The 17,342-nt window shown below is 49.9% G+C and overlaps 1 protein-coding gene across 5 annotated transcripts in view; it reads right to left on the bottom strand.

Moving 5' to 3' along the window:
* The window catches only part of KMT2A (lysine methyltransferase 2A), a 47,419-nt gene that overhangs the window by 29,311 nt on the left and 766 nt on the right, over nucleotides 1–17,342 (bottom strand). For 3 of the 5 annotated variants that reach the window (XM_084495861.1, XM_084495862.1, XM_084495860.1), the window contains exons 1-6: nucleotides 16,260–16,650; nucleotides 7,248–7,317; nucleotides 3,206–5,874; nucleotides 1,804–1,981; nucleotides 1,318–1,552; nucleotides 476–540 (exon numbers count right to left, since the gene is read on the bottom strand). In XM_084495861.1, coding sequence (XP_084351987.1) covers nucleotides 476–540; nucleotides 1,318–1,552; nucleotides 1,804–1,981; nucleotides 3,206–5,874; nucleotides 7,248–7,317; nucleotides 16,260–16,631 — 3,589 coding nt within the window. In that variant the 5' untranslated portion in view covers nucleotides 16,632–16,650. Of the gene's footprint in view, nucleotides 1–475; nucleotides 541–1,317; nucleotides 1,553–1,803; nucleotides 1,982–3,205; nucleotides 5,875–7,247; nucleotides 7,318–16,259; nucleotides 16,651–17,342 lie in introns of those variants that run through there. The other 2 variants (XM_084495864.1, XM_084495863.1) reach the window with 2 other exon arrangements.

Below are 17,342 nucleotides of genomic sequence, written 5' to 3' on the forward strand. Positions count from 1 at the left end.
ACAGCCACCTGGCCACTGTCACACTAACATGCAGACCTCCAGAGGTCCAGTCCCAGGATGCAGGGGTTTAGCAAAATACATACGGTGGCTCACTTAAGCCTGATGTCAGAGACAAGGAAGTGCCAAGAGATTTATCAGCCCCCATGTCATTCAGAAACAGAAATATCTGAGAATTGGTTCACCTGAAGTGCTGAGGGGAGACTGATCAGCTATCCGCAGCAGTTCCCTACAAAAGGGAGGAGAAACTACAATTCTAGTGCTGAAAAAGACAGTTATGGATTATGGACGCTGTCTGTACTCACGTTTCTCCTACAACTTTCATGTGACAACAGCAGAACAGACAGGTTCCCCGTTAACATTTAATTTCAGACTAAACTTTCATAGCTCAGTGTAGTTGCAATGACAGCATAAAAAGCAATTTAAGGTATGAAAATTTCTTTCTTATCCTACACTTGAGCCAAATCTTTCAGCCTACCTTTAGCTTGCTTCTGGAGATATGCTTTAGAAGGCATCCACTGTAGATTCTGACATTTCCTCATCCTACAAAGAAAGAATATGTTGTGTAATCATACACTGGAAGAAAAATGCAAACAGAGAGAATGCCATAAATATTCATTTTTTTTTAAAGCTATCATCAATACACTCCCTTTCTTCAAATTATTTTTCCCTTCTTCAGAGGGAATATTTATAATATTAATAATATTTAAAAGAATATGATTTCCCTGTGTTTTCCAGTTTGTTTTCTGAACTCTCAACACAATTTTGCAGTTAATAAAGCTGCTTATGTAATAACTGATTCGCTAATAAATCCCTTATCAATTCAATTTCTTAGGTATTGGCATTTGAGTAATATCAGGATACTTCTAAGAACTCCAAAACCACATCAAACTCTCTCAACAGTAGTTCTTATGTAATCCACAATGAGGTCATTTCAGCCAAAAAAATAGTTGCTCTGCTTATATGGTTTGGGATAGATTTGGTGTAATCAAGTTTTTAAATGTTCAACTCCTATTTTTCTCATGTCTCATTCCAGATGATTTTCAGTGCTATGCCAGGCTCTTCAAAGTGGGGAGAATAAGGTATAAGTGAACTTCAGAAAAAGAAGGTCATAAAAGCACACCTTGATTCTAGATATATGCTCCTCAATTAAATTGCTTTTAATTGCTTTTTACTGTGATCCACCCTCAGCCCAGGCCAAATTCATTCCAGGCCTGCACGAGAGGGTTAAATCTGTTGTTTCCTACCTCAGAATGTGGATGCGCTCATCCTACTCTGCATAGGAATTAGCTGAAGAATTTCTCAAATGCACAAACTTACTTGCAGCACTGCTTCTTTATATTACGCCCACCAAACTTGGGCTTGTCCAGACAGTTAGTACAGACACCACAGTCCTCTGGAACCTGGCAGCCTGAACACTGCCCACAGCGCCTCGACCGTCGCCCCTTCTTCACTGGTGGTTCTTGCTGTGTCTTGTTTCTGGTTACCGGCTTAATTGGTTTGATAGGTGGAGCAAGAGGTTCTGCCTCTTCTGAGCCGGCTATTGATGACTTATCTGTCAAAAAAAAAGTAAAAAGTCTAATGTGAATTCACTGAAGTCATACAGTGTTTCAGAAGCATCTAATGAGCTCATTGAATTGATTCTATTAAGTGTAAGTTAATATACTATCCCCTGTTAATTGCTCGATGTCCTCATCTTTACAAGTTCAGATGTAGCCATATCTATTGGAGATGCCACTAACCCAAGCAGTCAACAAAGCAGACCTTCTGTGAATCCACAAGTGAAAACTGGAAGTCTTCACCTACCATCATTCCCCATGGAAGACAGTATCTTCTCTCGCTCTTCCCATGGTAAGGCACTCAGAGTGGGCATGTCGTCAGGAAACACGGCTCGCTTACGACCCAGTGCAACAGCTGCTCTCCTGCAAACATGTTTTATTCGTGGTCCTCGGACTGACGTTTCTGATGAATCACTCTCTTGTCCCTAGATTTCAGAAAACAGACAGTATTCCTAAGAGAGGTACAAAAACGAGACCGGGCCACATACAAAAACTTCTAAATAACCTAAAAAGAGTTAAATTATATCTCCGCTTGCATTTTGTAAGGGTCAGGATAAAAGTAAAGACTATCAGCCTTCTAAGCCTTGCATATCCAAGGGAGGATAAACTCAAAAGGACAAGAAGTTTTACTCGTTTGGAATTACAAGGTAAGTTTCTACCTGTTACTGGACAGTGAACTCACTCATGAAGCCATACATTATTAGGGCACTGACATCAGAAATTCAGAGTTGACTGGAATTAGGGTAAACAGACTAACATTGAGCATTAACTGATCTGTCAGAAGATCAATTTTGTAGCAGCAAACCTTTAAGATGAGGGGATAGTGTTTACTGAGGTGATAAAAGAAATGCAGCATTTTAGTACCATTTTTCACATTTTTAACATAGGATTCTGACATATTTCCTAATAAAGAATTCCACCCAAAGACTTAACTGCAAGGGCTTGGGCTTCTTAGTATAAACATGCCAGGCATCCAGAAGCACACATTTATTCTTTCCGGGGACAAAAGCTTAAGAATTCTTTATTTAAAATATGCACTTATTTTCAACACTAACATTATCTGGGAAAACGAACAAAGAAAATCCTCTCTGAAAGTGTGTTTCTATCAGAAAACATCTACCTTTCCGACAGCTAAAAAGGACTGCAGAAGACAGTGGTTTTGGGGTGGGGGAAATGGGGAGAGGGAAGAGAAGCCAGCAGTAGGAAGCAATCCTCCAAGCAGATGCAAAACCCCAATGGATTTTACTCCTTCCCATAAGTAACAGATCAGATCATCACAGGGTAAAGTTAAAAGAGAGAGAGAGACCAAGATCAACTCATCTTTAGAAAGACTATAGCAGTTTGCTAGAACCGTGCTTTTAAAAATGCCTATTGATGCTTACTTTGCTTAGATTTACACAGAGAAACCGAATAAACAGTTCCACTGCACTGTTCTCTAAAAATGCACGCAGCTCCCCCTTGAACAGTAGCTTTCTCTCCCCCTCAACTTCTGCCCATGCCTTCTCATTTTTGTATCATTTACCATCTGTTGCACTAATGGCTACTTAGCTTGGCACATTAACTCTTCACATTCACGATATGAAAGATACGTGTGACTGTCAGTGCAAATTCAAAGTGAATAAAGAAAAAAAAAAAAGGGAAAAAAATACCTGTGCTTTTGGCTGATCTGCTTGTTTGAGGGACTTGCTCTTCTCAATCTTGTACAGCTGGGCTTTTGCTTTTTTCAGAAGACTGGCTACCCTTTTGTCAGTCATCGGCAGTTTGTCTGCTTGAGCCAACATAGAGCTGATGGAGGAAGCGGAATGTTTAACAGTGCTTGATGAAGGAGTAGAGAGACGCAGAGCTTTTTCTTTCTCCAAAGATGGCACAGTGGGGCTGAGGTCCAGATCTGATTTGTCCAACCCCCCTCTACCTTTCTTGGATGTTTTGGTTTTGATGGCTGTTGTATCTACCAGAGCAGCAGTAGAAACATCTGCCACGGGATCTATTGCTGTAGACTTCCTCCGCCCGGCAGTTTTTTTTGCAGAAGATGATGCTGCAACATCTTCACTGACAACTTTTTCTTTGGGCATTTTACCTACAGGAAACAAAGCAGAGCTACTCTGAATTTCAGACCCTTTTCTCCTTTTCTCTTTCCTTGACTCCCGTTTGTTCTCCTTCTCTCTCTCTCTGTCTTTCTCTCTGCTCTTGTCCTTCTCCACACTTTTATCAGCGTCTTTATCTTTGGACAGTTCCTCTGTCGCCCTGTCTTTGTTTCTGCCTCTCTCTGTCTGGGGACTTGGAGTGAACCAAGGAAAGAGAGGAGCAGGACTACTAGATGAGAAAGGCTCTGCTGGAGTGCTAGTCTGCTTCCTTTGTCTCTGGCTTCTTTCTGCTGATTCCCCAGACTGCGTTAGGGAATGGGAAGGAAAAGTAAAAGTTGAATTTAAGGCACTAGTGGCAAGAGAACTAACAGAAATGCTAGTTAATGAGGAAGATACAGAAGACTGTGGGGTGAGAGTTGTCAGGTCAGAGGTACTAAGTCTCCCACTTCTTGTCCTCATGGAGTGCGAAGGAGATCTGGGTTCTGAGCGGATAGGGCTAAACACTTTTCTCTTTCGTTTCCTAGAAGAGACACCTGTTGCAGCGGTTCCTGTAGTGGTTCGACCAACCGACGAGGGCAAAGTTACAGATTCAAAGATTCTGGAGTGGGCCTCGCTTGGAGTGAATCTCGGAGCTCTCAGCAGAGGACTTCTCTTGTGCATATCAAATCTTGTTCCAGAATGAAGAGAAAACAGCCGTGCTGGAGCTGTAGCACCTGGTGTTGAGAAGCCAGATGCAAAGCCAACATCCTCCGGTGTCAGTGGTGGGGGTCTGAAGTTATCAAATATTGGTTTGCGAATAAGCCCCTCTTTGGCATACTTTGCTGATGAGAAGTACTGTGGTTCTGACCTGGAATGCTTTAGAGAAGTCCACCTAAACGTTGGCTCTCGCAGAATTGATTTCCGTTTCTCTTGCATTGGTGCAGCAGACGTAGGAAGAAAGGGGGAGGCTAACGGTATGGTAGGAGGCATGAGCCAAGGAGTACGGTCTGAGATGCTGGAAGCGGGCTGTAGTGGCGGGGGAGGAGTGAGCAGAGGGGGAGGAGGAGAGGACGACGACTGCTGCTGCGGCACACTTGGCAAGGCTGAGAGTTTTTTAGCAGTCCTCTGGCCAAAACTTCTTTCCGTTATCGAAAACCTTCTGTTTCTCCTATCGCTGTTATCGTTCTCAGGGGACTGAGAAACAGGCAGAGGTGTGTGAACTTCTGGAGTATTACTGCGTTCCTCAGAAAGCGTCTGCATCTCCTCAGAAGCCTGAGAGTCTGTAGATGTATCAACGCTAGGGCTGCTGGACCGCGAGGAATCTGAAGACATCTGAGATGAATGCTGAGAAGCAGCACTGGATTTTTCACTGGATCCGCAAGAAGTAGCGCTGAACCTGCTGTTTGGTGTGGATTCTAGTCTGGATATTTTAATAGGAGGGTCATAGTCTTCATCTTCAATGAACCGTTTGGGCGTTTTAATAATCCGTGAAGAGATAGCGCTTACGACCGGCATAATGAACTGTCGGATATTTTTAAGCTGGGTTCTCCCCTTTCTGCCCTGCAGTTTGGCTGCTTCTTTCTCAATCTTTTTTTGCGCCCCCTTCTTAGCCCTCTGCAAGAGTTGCTTAGCAATTGTTGCATCCGTCCTTTTTGTAGAAGGTATAATCCTAACAGGCTTAATCCTGCGCGGACTCTGTCTGACAGCAGTCTTTTCTTCCTTTGTGAGAGGTGGCGTGCCATCCTTCTCTTTACGTATCCTTTGGGGTTTCTCCAGCTGCGAATTTATGACTAAGGTTGAGGAAGTCTTTAAACGTTCAGAAGACGGTGGCCTCCCTCTCCTGCGCACAATCTGAACGCTTTTCCTCCCGATCTGAAGTTTTGCCCCAGGCTTAAATTTAGATTTCAGTGGAGAGAGTTTACTAGTTCTTAATTTCTTAATTTTAGTTGCTTGCTGAAACGTAGTGGATGGCGACCTTTTGATCTTTTTCAGACTCTCTTTTTCTTCTTTGCTTCCCTTCTGAATATCTGATGTGCCTTTGACTTGTGACAATTTGAACTTCACGCTAGTAAGTGTTGGAGGTCTTCCTCGTCTTTTTTCCCCACTTTTCAATTCCTTCTTCTTTACTTTCTCCATGGGTGTGGTTTCAGACTTGCTTGAAGGGGAACACACTGATGAAGAGTCTGATAGTACAGCTGAACTTCGGTCAGAACTGCTCCGGGGCCTCCCACGAGGTTTTCGTGGACTAGATTTAACTATGAGGGAAGTAGAGAATGGAGAGGACACGTTAAGTTTATTTCTCTAAGTGTTGGCTCAGCTTTATCCAGGTCACACAAGTATTTACTCTGCATAAATCACGACTCACATAAATTGCCAAAAACTTTTCAGTTCATCAACCAACAAAAGTTTTATCAATCCATGTGAAGACCTCCTTCACAAGCCTCCTCTCATAAAAAAAGGAGATTTAGATAATTTTTTTTTTTAAATGCAAGCTTGCCTTTCTACAAGGACCATATATGCCATTGCACAAAACCACCATCAATACAATGGCAAAAGAGAATGGTAATTCATAAGCAGATTTGTAATGTTTCAAGTGCACTAAAAATTATTTTAAACAGAACAAAACGGATCACAGTGGAAAGGAGAAAAAAGAAGTCCCTCTTCACTAGTGCCATCCATCTAATGGATACGTCAGTAAGGCAAGAACAACATACAGGGGGAAGCTGATGTAAGGTATCTTACTAAAAAATGGTTTTAGTTCTGAAATACATTTAGCATTCAGGACTGCAGTTGGAAGGATCAAGCAGATGTGCATGCCTTGATTACTCACCTCTACCAATGCATTTCACTCCATACCCACCAACCCAGCTATTCCAGTTCTGGGTCTTCACACAGCTCTGACAATGTACTTCATTCTTCATCTGAAACACCCTATTAGTATGGCTTTCCACAACAGAACTTGCTGGCAAGGCCAAACCAAGTAGAGTATTGTGGTGAGAGCATTTATTGACAAGAATCTAAATCAAAACCAAACTCGTTTGTGTGCATCCCGTCATGCTTTGATCCTACATTTAGAAAGTTTCTTGAAAAAAAAAAAAATACAAGAACTATAGCTTATCCTTAAGCGTTCTGTATTTGTTTTGTTAAAAAAAATATATAATTGAAGGTTCCAGTTACAGGAGATGAGTTTATTGAAAAATATTAACATGTTCTACATGGGATTTTTTATTACTGTTTCTTAAGATTAAATTGTTCCAACTGCATCTTAGATGGAATTTTGTGAAGAAATGTTTACTTTTGTACCTCGTGACTACTTCTGTCTACCCATAGCTGAACACATTCCTGAAACTAGATCCTAACCATTAAGATAGCTGCCTCTTTAAAACACTGACTTCAGGTTTCAGATACCAATTTCATCAGTATAACTCTTTTACTCAACGTTTCCCTGTTCCGCAACAGATCAGATCTAAGAACACCACAATGACAGCATCCAAAGCTAAGCTGAATCCAAAGTGTGGTTATGGCCTTGATGGTGGAAGAGATTTGAAACAACAAACAGGAAAGACACAACAAAACCACCACAAAGCAGCACACTCAGACAACATCCGTTCCTGCTGCATGCACATACCTGTGGGGGACCTGGTGGGACTTTGTACTTTGACTTCTTCATCTGAACCAAAACCTAGGAACTGTTCATCCTGCAACAGAGAAATAGATGGAAATTGGAGGATGTGGATATTAACATTTAAACACACTTAACCGTTATCAAGGCATGAAGAGATGCTAGAAGATTTTCTCTCCCCAGGTAACGTACCCACATTTGTTCTTCAAGCAAACAATTACTAAAAAGGAAATACCACTTTTCTTTATAGATAGATCAATATGTATGTATTTGTATACATAAAAAAAGCAGTTAGAGCTTACAACTAGATGATGAGGAGGAGTTATGGGGAAAGAGAGGACAAGTTCCTATGAAAACAATCCTTTAACGCCTCAAATCTGCTGCTTGTGTCAAAGCACCAAGAACAGATCACTCCATGGGCTAGCGGTCAAAGTACCCTAAGGAGCTACTTGAGCTAAACAAGCAAACAGCCAGCACACATCTCCGCGTTTATTTTTGTAGTACCACTGTAGAATAACTTCTTCCAAACTCATTTAAGAGACCGGAGGAGGCCCAGCAGCAGCCGAGGTCTCTAAGTAAGCCCGAGTGCCCCGGAGGTTCGGCAGGGCCTCTGCTCCCTGCAGCCTCTCCCCGCAGGCCTTGCCCCTGCTCCCAGAGCCAACAGCAGTGCTCACAGCCTCTGCAAGGAAGCGTACAGTTTCGGGGCCTCTTCCTTCTATTTTAAAGGTTTTTTTAACCTGACCGAGATGACAGAAATTGTGAAGACTCGGGAATAAAACCACTGCAACAAGCGCTGTAAGAAGGCCAGGTGCAGGTTACAAACAGAGGAACACTGACCTGAGGCGCAACACAGCTAGGAAACAAACTCAGGCTAGAAAACATCGATTTTTGAAGTGACAGCTGATTTATGAAATGACATTTTTTGATGCAGCAAAGCCCATCAATACTCCGATTTGATGCTACGGGCGCTCTGTGCAGACTAAGCCATTTTTTCCAGGGAGCATGCAGAAGCGTAAAACCTCATGCCATGCCACCAAACCCTGCGACAATCCATTTTCATGCCAACCCAGGTTTCCTGATGCACTTTCACCTCAAGCAGCTACGTCCTCCTTTCTGAAATCCCCTCTCTCCTCGGAGGCCGGCCACGCCACGTGTTGCTCGCTCCTTTCAAGCGCCGCACGCCCCGGCTGCGTGCTCGGAAGCGGCTCCCTGCTCTGCTCTGGAGGTGCCACGGCTCGGCTGCACGCCGCCTGTAACACCCGGCTGAGAAGGGAGCCGTGGCTGAAGGCTGCCAAGCGCATGCTCCACGCCGCACGCCCAGCGCCGCTCCCACAGCACGTGGGCGCGCGGCGAGATGTAAACAGCGTGCGCAGGGCTGCGGCCGGGGAAGGGGCCTGGCGCCAGCAGAGGGGATGCTGCTTGCTGAGATATCAGGCTGAAACGCTCTCCACAGCGAGGCAGAGAAGGCAGGCAGAGAAGCCGCAGGCTGCGTGGGCACGGAGAGGTTCAGAAGGGTATCGGGAACGGCCGCCCACCCTGAGCGATTTTTTCCGCATTAGGCTACCAAGAGGGGTACCTGCAGAGCTCTCAGAGACACAACGCGCACGTCGTGCATCTTAGGCATGGGGAAAGGCCAAATCTTCATACAAATAACGCTTACTTGTGTGTGTGTGAGCACGCTTTCCCCAGGAAAACAGAATTTAATGCCACAAGCAGGAGGTTGTTAAAGCAACAGCCTCCTGAACAAGAGCTGGGAAGAATACCTCAGCTCTAACTGCAGACGTCAGGGCAGGGAGTGTGCTGCACGGCAGTGCTGAGCTGCCCAAGAGCAGTGCTGCTCCAGGAGACCGAGCTGCAGATCTCTGAAATCCTGGTTCAGTCCCTGCCCTCCGTGCCACACCATCCTCCCTTCAGAGTTCAGCCATCGGCACCCCGTTCCTGGCCTTGCGATGGGTTTCACCCTCCTTCTTTTCTTCCTCTGACATCTCTGTTAAATTAACTGTCGCTCCCACTACAAAATCTTTATATTATTTCTTCCTTGTCCTCCTGTTTCTCAACAGATCACCAAGTGATGCTCCATGCTGCCTGCAGTGCTCTTTCTGCCACCAAGTCCCAGCCACCGGCACTGCTCCACCACCCGCTCCCACCCCCAGCCAGCAGCGCTCGCTGTGCACCTACCTGGCCCGCTCTGTATTTTACCTGTTTGCATCCTGCTCGCCTGAAACCTTATCTGCCTCCTCACGGACTAAGACAGACACGCACTCGAGCTAGGGAGGAAGTATGAGAAACAAGCAGCCAGCTACAGGCTCCGGAGCAGAGTGCTCTTCACAGAGCCAAACTTAAATGTAAAGAAAATGCATCTCCTTGCTGAGAGGAAGGCTAACAATAACTACTGATCCTATAGGCCACTTGGTGGAAAATATAGCAATGATTTCTTGCCATGGAACAATTCAGTTTGAAGGCTCAGCTCCAAATAAACACCCCCCAATGCTTCATTCACTGGCTGCATGGGAATGGTGCTGAGCAGCCCTGGTTCCAGATGCACGGTGCTGCAGGGGGAAGGAAGGCACACGTCTACAGGAACCGACCCTCACCTCTGCAGGAACTCACCCCTCACCTCTGCAGCTCCAGCCTCGTCACCAAAGGCAGATCTGCTCTCATCACATCTCCAACAGACCGTTTAAAATACACGACACCATGTATCCGTGGATATATACTGGTGTTTTTCCCCAGAAGAGTAATGGATGCAAAGACTTTGCAAGACCGAATAACTTGCCTATCCCTGCTGAGAGAGGCAAGTTTAACTTCAGTTAAAATAATACCTCGCTCCAAGACCAGTTAGTGGCACTCGACCTCCGTGTGTATGACATCTGCTGGTGGTGAACTACTGCAAACCTCAGGCAGCAAAAACGGAGATGCCCGTAACATTAAACGCAGTCTCTGGGCACTTAAAACTTGCAGCTTTTAAAGAATAGCGAGAACCACGTCGTGATCAGACACAAAACACTGCTGGAACTGGAAAAAGCCGTTCTATAAAACCAGCCTTAGTGGAGCCGTGTGTGACCTGCCTGCTACAGAGCACCGAGGGACACAGCTCCAAGCACTGAGGGCAACCCCTCTGCTTCAGGTTTCCGTCGGTGGTGGCACTAAGAGCCCTAACATGGGAAGAAAGTTTGTCACCGCCTTACATACACAAAACTTTTACAAGCTTGCAATTAAAACCAACCTCCCTTGCAGTAACAAAGTTGCAGAGGTGTTAGCTCCCAGCAATAAGATAAAAGAGCTGTCCAAGAGTCCTGAACTGCACCTGCCGCTACGTTACAGTAGCTGACAGAAATGCCTTTGTAAAAAAAAAAAAATAATAATCTGGGATCCTATTATTTTGTCTGAGGCTATTAAACCAACCTGCTCTATTTTGCCAGCTGTACGCCCTACCCCACAGCTGGAACCTGCGTTATTCTCAAGCTGATCACTGCAGGTCCCTTCCAACTCCGGCTATCCCATGACTCTGTTTTACTTTTCCAATGGGATTGATGAACAGATTGATAAATAAATAGATTTAAAAAAAATGAATTCCTTTGGCTTCATTTCCAGCGAGAAGCAGCCAGAGCTGTACGTCATTTAGGTTTGTTCCGTGCTGCTCCTGCCCGTATCACTGGCCTCGTAGCTTGGCAGAACGATGAGCGAGTGAGAAGGCCCCAAAACCAGCACGCACGGGCAAGGCTCAGCCACCCCGTCGGCCGGTCCGAAGTCAAAATTCAATTCTGGGGCAAACGAAGCAGGAACGGGCACTCCAGTTTTTCCAGAAGTCGCCGTAAAGCACGACAGATGGAGAGTGATTAAAAACCATCATGGGTTTGAACATGACCTCATTTACCTGGGAAAGAATAATGCAGCACCAAAAGGTCGCTGGGGATTATAAATCAAGGCAAGGCTCGCCTCTCGGGCAAGGCACAAAGGCTCGCTGAGCAGGCAGGGGCCAGCTCCTGGTGGTCAGCAGAGCTCCTGCATCCATCCCCACAGCAGCCTAAAGCTCCGAGCAGGCCAACAAAGGCTTCTCCTGAAGTCCCCTGCTTACTGCAAGAACTGAGAACTCCCAAGCACATCTCTATCTCAACACAATCTACCAGAACCCTTGAACAAAACTGCTTTGCTAAGGATTTCTGATTAAAGGTCCCAGGGGAAAGTCCGGCCCCAGATGCCAAACTGCCCCCCGGTGCCGGTGTCCTGATCCACCTAACGGCCTGGCCCAAATGGCTCTCACAAAGGTTTAGTTCATTTTAAAGGAAGCATTGATCAAGTCACTGCTTTATCTTCCTATTCACCCTTTTGATTTCAGCCCCAGTTACGCAGCACCTCAGCTTCTCGGAAGGAGACGAGCTGCTGGCAGGAACCACAACACCCACCGGGCTGTGCTGGGGGGAACGGGCATCCTTGGGGTCAGCAGACAGCAGCCCCTGGGACGAGCACCGGGGGCACTCGGAGCTCCAGTGGGAGGCAGAACCCTCCGGTAACTCCAGGAGAGGCTTCAGCAGCGATTCCTGGCGGCACAGCACCGTTCCCAGACAGCAGAGAGGGCTCACTCACACCAGCAGGCCACGTGTTGCACATCCCGGCTCCATCAGTTCGGGCTCTCCACACAAACAATTCTCATTTCCACTTCCACAACAGGAACGTGTTTCAAAGCACCTGAGAAATGCTCCTGTTTTGCTTGCAGTGAGCTTCCAGTACCACTACTGCCACCAACTAGTGCCTGGAAACATCTCACACATGCACAAACAGCTTCAACAACAGCAAACTTTGGATTACTGAAGTATCTCAAAGGCTGGGCTACGTTTTCTGGCTCGTTTCAACGAAAAAAAGTTCACATCACATTGAAAAAAAGATCACTTCTTTTGCGATCCCTTTTGCAGCATCCCCAGCTTGATGCTTGGGAACTCACCCGCTGCTGTGCACGGGGCTGAACCCTGACAACTTCCACACTGACAGGAAAACGCAGCGAGGGAAAAGCCTCAGGGGCTTGTGCAGCACGGCCACCTAGCTCAAAGCATGCAGCTGCCCAAGAAGCATCCCACTTGTCCTTCACTCAGTGGCCCCCAGTGCTGAACACAGCAGCCAGGTGCAGCATCTCCCCACTGAGTCCCTTTGCCTGCCCCTTCCCAACCAACCCTCGGCCCAGGGAGGAGATGGGGGTGCCTTGCAGGAGGTGCTGCATGCATTTTACTCGGGTAAATCCAACTTTACGTTCCCTGCCCGCTCGTGGAAGCCAGCAGCACTGCTCCCGTGCACTCAGCCCGTCAGGAGGATGAGGATGCAGCCTCCACTGGGAAGAACTTGAAAGCCAGCTGAGCAAGCTGAAGGATGAACAACTGACCGAGACACAAAGACTTTTTTTCATTTCCACCACATGTGATGCAGTAAGATCTGTAGTATGGCACTCTGATTACAATAAATAATAATAATAACACCACCACCAATAATAACAACAATAACAGAAGGGCAGTGCAACATAATCCTGCAAGAATCTGCCCTGTGAATTTTCCAGTTGAAGGCAGAGCAATGTCCAAAAGCCCCTGGAGCAAAGGGGTGGGTGTGCACTGCTGCTCCATCCGAGGCTGCCTTACCTGCTGCGAGGAGTGACACCACCTTGATCCTCACTTCACAGCTCAAACACCCAGGCGGCTTTGCAGCGACCACTCAACATCAAATTAGGAAAGGGAATTCCGAGGCAGGCAGAATTTTAATGCCCACGTGAAAAATAACTCATCTCCACGCTCAGCTCCGGCGTTAAGTGAGGCAGGGAGGCGGCAGCCACACCTCCCAGCACGTGGAACTGGTGCTGTTTCAAAACAAGGCGGCCACCAGCGAACATCCAGGGCTAAGAGCTGCTTCGTAAAGGAGCCTGGTCCATGGGCAATGGCAGCAGTGCTATGAGGGATGCTGTCAGTGCTGCTGTATGGCACCTCAGCCCCCAAGGCTCTGCAGCTCGGTGCTGACTTTTGGCCTGACGCAGGTTTCTGAGGGGAAGTGTCACCACACACCTGACAGCACGATAACCGTGCCAAGCTCTGGTGAGACTGCCGGGACGGGCTCTGAAATGACAACTGCACCAGGCAGACAGCACCTCCACAGACTTCCCTTGTCACAAACTGCACACGACAAGTCAGGAAAACACCATCAAATTCCCCTTAGCACTTAGGCATCACTCCCATCACACCGTACCAATGCCGCTGTTCTCAAGCAGTTATAGTTTAACTAAGCACAAAATCCCCCCCACAGGCTCCTGCCATGCCAAAATCAAACACCATAGTGCTGCTCCCTTAACGCTAGCTGGTTTCGAGATAACTCAGTGAAAAACTGAACTAAAACAGAAGTATTCGTACAAAATCATCAAAAAGCTGGGGGATATGCAGCGACATCCCCAAATTCAGATACTTCTGTATTAGAAATCAAGCCCACTACATTCTGCAAAACGTCCAGGGAGACGAGAAAGACTGAGTGAAATACTCGCTCTTGACTTCTACTCTTCTGTTATATCCCACCAGATTTTTCTGTTAATGCACAATTCCAGCAGATAGGCAGGGCCAGGATGCAACACACCACTCGGGAACAAACCAACCACCCCAAAAGGTGGCAGAACATGTATGTGAAACAAAACACAGCTTCCTCCACGTTCCTTTGGTGACCATGCAGCCACCCGCTCCTCAAGGGCTGCAGGTGGAACCCACACACTCAGTCCCCAGCAGTACCAGGGCTCTTTGCACATCCCCTGCTCCTACTGCTTAAATACCTGGTTTCTAGAGCATCAGAGAAGGAACCAAACAATCCTGTATCAGCAATGGGAAAATTGAGCCAACGAGACCCCCCAGTGCTCAAGAGCAGCTGCACCTGGTCCACCCCAACACGAGGAAACTGCAACTTCACAGCAGGAAAAGGGATGCGGGGTCTGCTCCTTCCCTGCCCGTGAGCAGTGAGATCAGCATCAACCTACAGACAACCAGCCACTGAGCTTATTTCCCACTGTATATAATATTTGACAGGTTTTAATAGCTAAATAGAAAACCTAAAAAGATCTTCAGATCCAAGAGATATTTCCTTCATTAGCTGCTGGTGCCAAGAACGTATTTCAACTATTTTGAAGCAAAGATGCCCTAAAAGCAAAACTGCCACAGATCTTTCAAAGATGCCTTTGACTTTTGAGATGCAAAGGCATGCTTTAAGGCAAATGCAATGGGAGCAACAACAATAAAATAATAAAGAAAGATCCAGTGTCATCCAAAAAAAAAGGAAAGAAAAGAAACACAACAGGTTGCTGACCCCCCCCCCCCCAAAAAAAAACAAACAAAAAACACCAAAAAAGGACAAAAACCCAAACACAACCTTTTCAAGTTGTTAACTCTGTGGTCAGATGCATTAGCGAGGTTTCAGTCATTGCTGCCACTGAACTACCTCGAGAGACACTAACTTCTTTCAACCAGGCACAGCAAATCCCATTCAACCTTGGCTATGATAAGCAGAGCAGTTTACAAATACAGCAAACAACCATCTTCAAGGTGTTTGTATTAAACAAAAGGGATGCTAGCAGGCAGCCCGAGCTGAAGCTGTAACTACCGCGTTCATTAAGTTAGCAGCGTTCCCAGATCAGCTCTAAGTTTGTAAATCCAGCCCCCCCCAAGCATCGCTGCTGCTGGACCAGGAACTCTGCAGCTCGGAGATGCTTGAGCTCAGCTGAGCTTCACCTTACCTACCAAAAAGCACCGAAAACAAGCCCAGAAGTAAACAATATTCCTGTACATGCCTTCATAACCTCCAATATCATCAGCGATGAAGAAGGAAAGCAACTGCTTCTTAAAAGGGCGACAGATCCACAAAGCACAGCCTCGCACGCTCTGCACCTGACAGTCCGCCTTTAAAGCGGAGGCAGAAGGAGCCTTTCAGCACCAAAAGCCCTTTCCTCGTACAAAGGAACCGGAGGATCTTCCTGCCAGAGCAAGGACCCGGCTGGCAAATGCTGCGAAAGGAGAAGCGCGGGCCGGGAGCGCTGCAGCGCGTAGCGAGAGCAGCACGGCCCCATCATGTCTGCCCTGCTCTGGCAGCGGGTGGGCTGGCGTTACTCCTGCTCTGCCTGCCTGCCCGCCTGCTCGAGGAAGGCTTCGAAAACGAAGGCAGGAAGGAGAACGGCTCAGAAAAATTAAAAAAAAAAAAAATTAAAAAATTAAAAAAAAAAAAAAAAAAAAAGGGGAGGAAAACAAAACCCCAAAGCGGCAGCAGCGCGAAACGCGCATCCTGGGGCGGCGAGGGGGAGCACGGGGAGGGCTGGGGAGCACCGGGAGGGCCCGAGCTCGCAGCCCCGGTGGCTGCCACCCCCCGGGGCCCCCCTCCGGGCTCCGTCTGCTCCCGGTGGAGGCCGGGGCGGAGCCCTCGGAGCATCCTTCCGGGGGTGGTGGTGGTGGAGGGGGGGGGGCGCAGGTGCCGCGCAACACCCGGGGCTCTCCTCACCCCCCCACCCCCGTTCTTCCCGTTGCCGGGAGGAGCAGAGCAGCCCCTCGCCCCCCTCTCCCCCCTCACCCTCCTGGGGCTGCCTCCGAGCCTCGCCCCCCTCCCGGCCTCGTCGCCAGGCGGCTGATGGAGGAGGCGATGTCGGTGGGGAGGACACCGGCGGCAAGTCGCGTGCGCGGGGAGGGACCGCGGAGGAGGGCGGCGGAGGAGGAGGAGGAGGAGGACGAGGAGAAGGGGGGGGGGGGGGCGCTGGGGGCTGGGGGCTGGGTGCCCGCCACCCCCCCCGGCGGGCTCCCGGCCCCTTTGTGCACTCCCCAGGCACGGCACGGAGCGGTGGCAGCGGTAGGTGTGTCCGGAGGGGGCCGCGCGGCCAAGGGGGGGGTGTGCCCGGAGCGGGGCGGAGCGGGGCTGTGGCGGAGCGGGCCCCGCGCTCCGGGCCGCGCCGCGCCCTCCTCTCCCTTCCCTTCCCTTCCCTTCGTTTCCTTTCCCTTCCCTTCCCTCCCTCCCGGCCCCGCTCACCTCTCCGCTGCCCGCCTCGGCCCCGCAGGCCGCGCGGAAGCGCCTCAGGTTGATGCCGATGGCGGCCGAGACCTGCAGCGCCGCGTCGAAGCCCGGTCCCAGCCCGGCCGCGGGGCCCCCGGAGCCGCCGCCGCCGCCGCCGCCGCCGGAGCCCGGCGCCGCTGCCCCGCCTCCCCCGCTTCCCGCCGCCCCGCCGGAGCCCGGGCCGCCGCCGCCGCGCTCCCCTCCCTCGCCCGTCGCCGCCGCCGCCGCTTCGGCGGCTCGCAGGCTGCGCACGGCCGGGACCCGCAGCCGGGAGCCCCCCAGCCCCCGGCGGCCCCAGCCGCCGCTGCCGGGCCGGGCAGGGAAGCGCCACCGACCGCTGTGCGCCATCTTTACTGTGAGGCGACGAGCCAGAGAGCGGGGCCGGGCCGCGCCCCGCGCCCTGCATAGCGCTCCGCCGGCCCGCGCGGGGCCTGCATAAGGGAGGCCGGCATTCAGCTTGCGGGGCTCCGCCGCGCCGCCGCCCCGGAACGCGCCTAAGCCGCGCCCGCCCGCCGCCGGGCCTGCAGAACGCTGGGCGATATCCAGGGTCCCGGGCGCGGCCCCCGGCGCGGCCCCCCGCCCTGCATAGCGCGGCGGCCGCCCGCCGTGACGCGCGGCGCGGGCCGTGAGGCGCCGCCGCCGCCGCCCGGGACCGCTCGTGGGGCATAAACGAGGCAGAAACGAGCCCTGCCCAGCTCCGGGGACCGGCCCCGGGCCTCAAAGGGCACCCCCGGCCCATCCCCGGCCCGGCCCCGCAGGTAGGTGCGAGCAGGCCCGGCCCCGAGCGCCTCCCGCCGCCGCCTCAGCAACGAGCAGCCGTCGGTGCGGGCCCCCGCGGCCTACCTGCTGCCTGAGGGGAAGGTTCGGGCCCCAGGGGGCTCCCCGGCTGCCAAAGCCGGCGGACAGTAGCTGCCCCGCTCAGCAGAGCTGCCCGTGCTGTTTGTTTCACGCTGGGTGCACGGCGACGGAGCTGCTGTGGGAGCAGGAGAGGGGTGGGTGCTCGTCAGGACTGCCAGGGAGGAGGAAGATGTCTATTAAAATAAGACGGGTGCTGTCTCG

Source organism: Aythya ferina, assembly GCF_964211825.1.
Source record: "Aythya ferina genome assembly, chromosome: 22".
NCBI classification, from domain to species: Eukaryota; Metazoa; Chordata; class Aves; order Anseriformes; family Anatidae; genus Aythya; species Aythya ferina.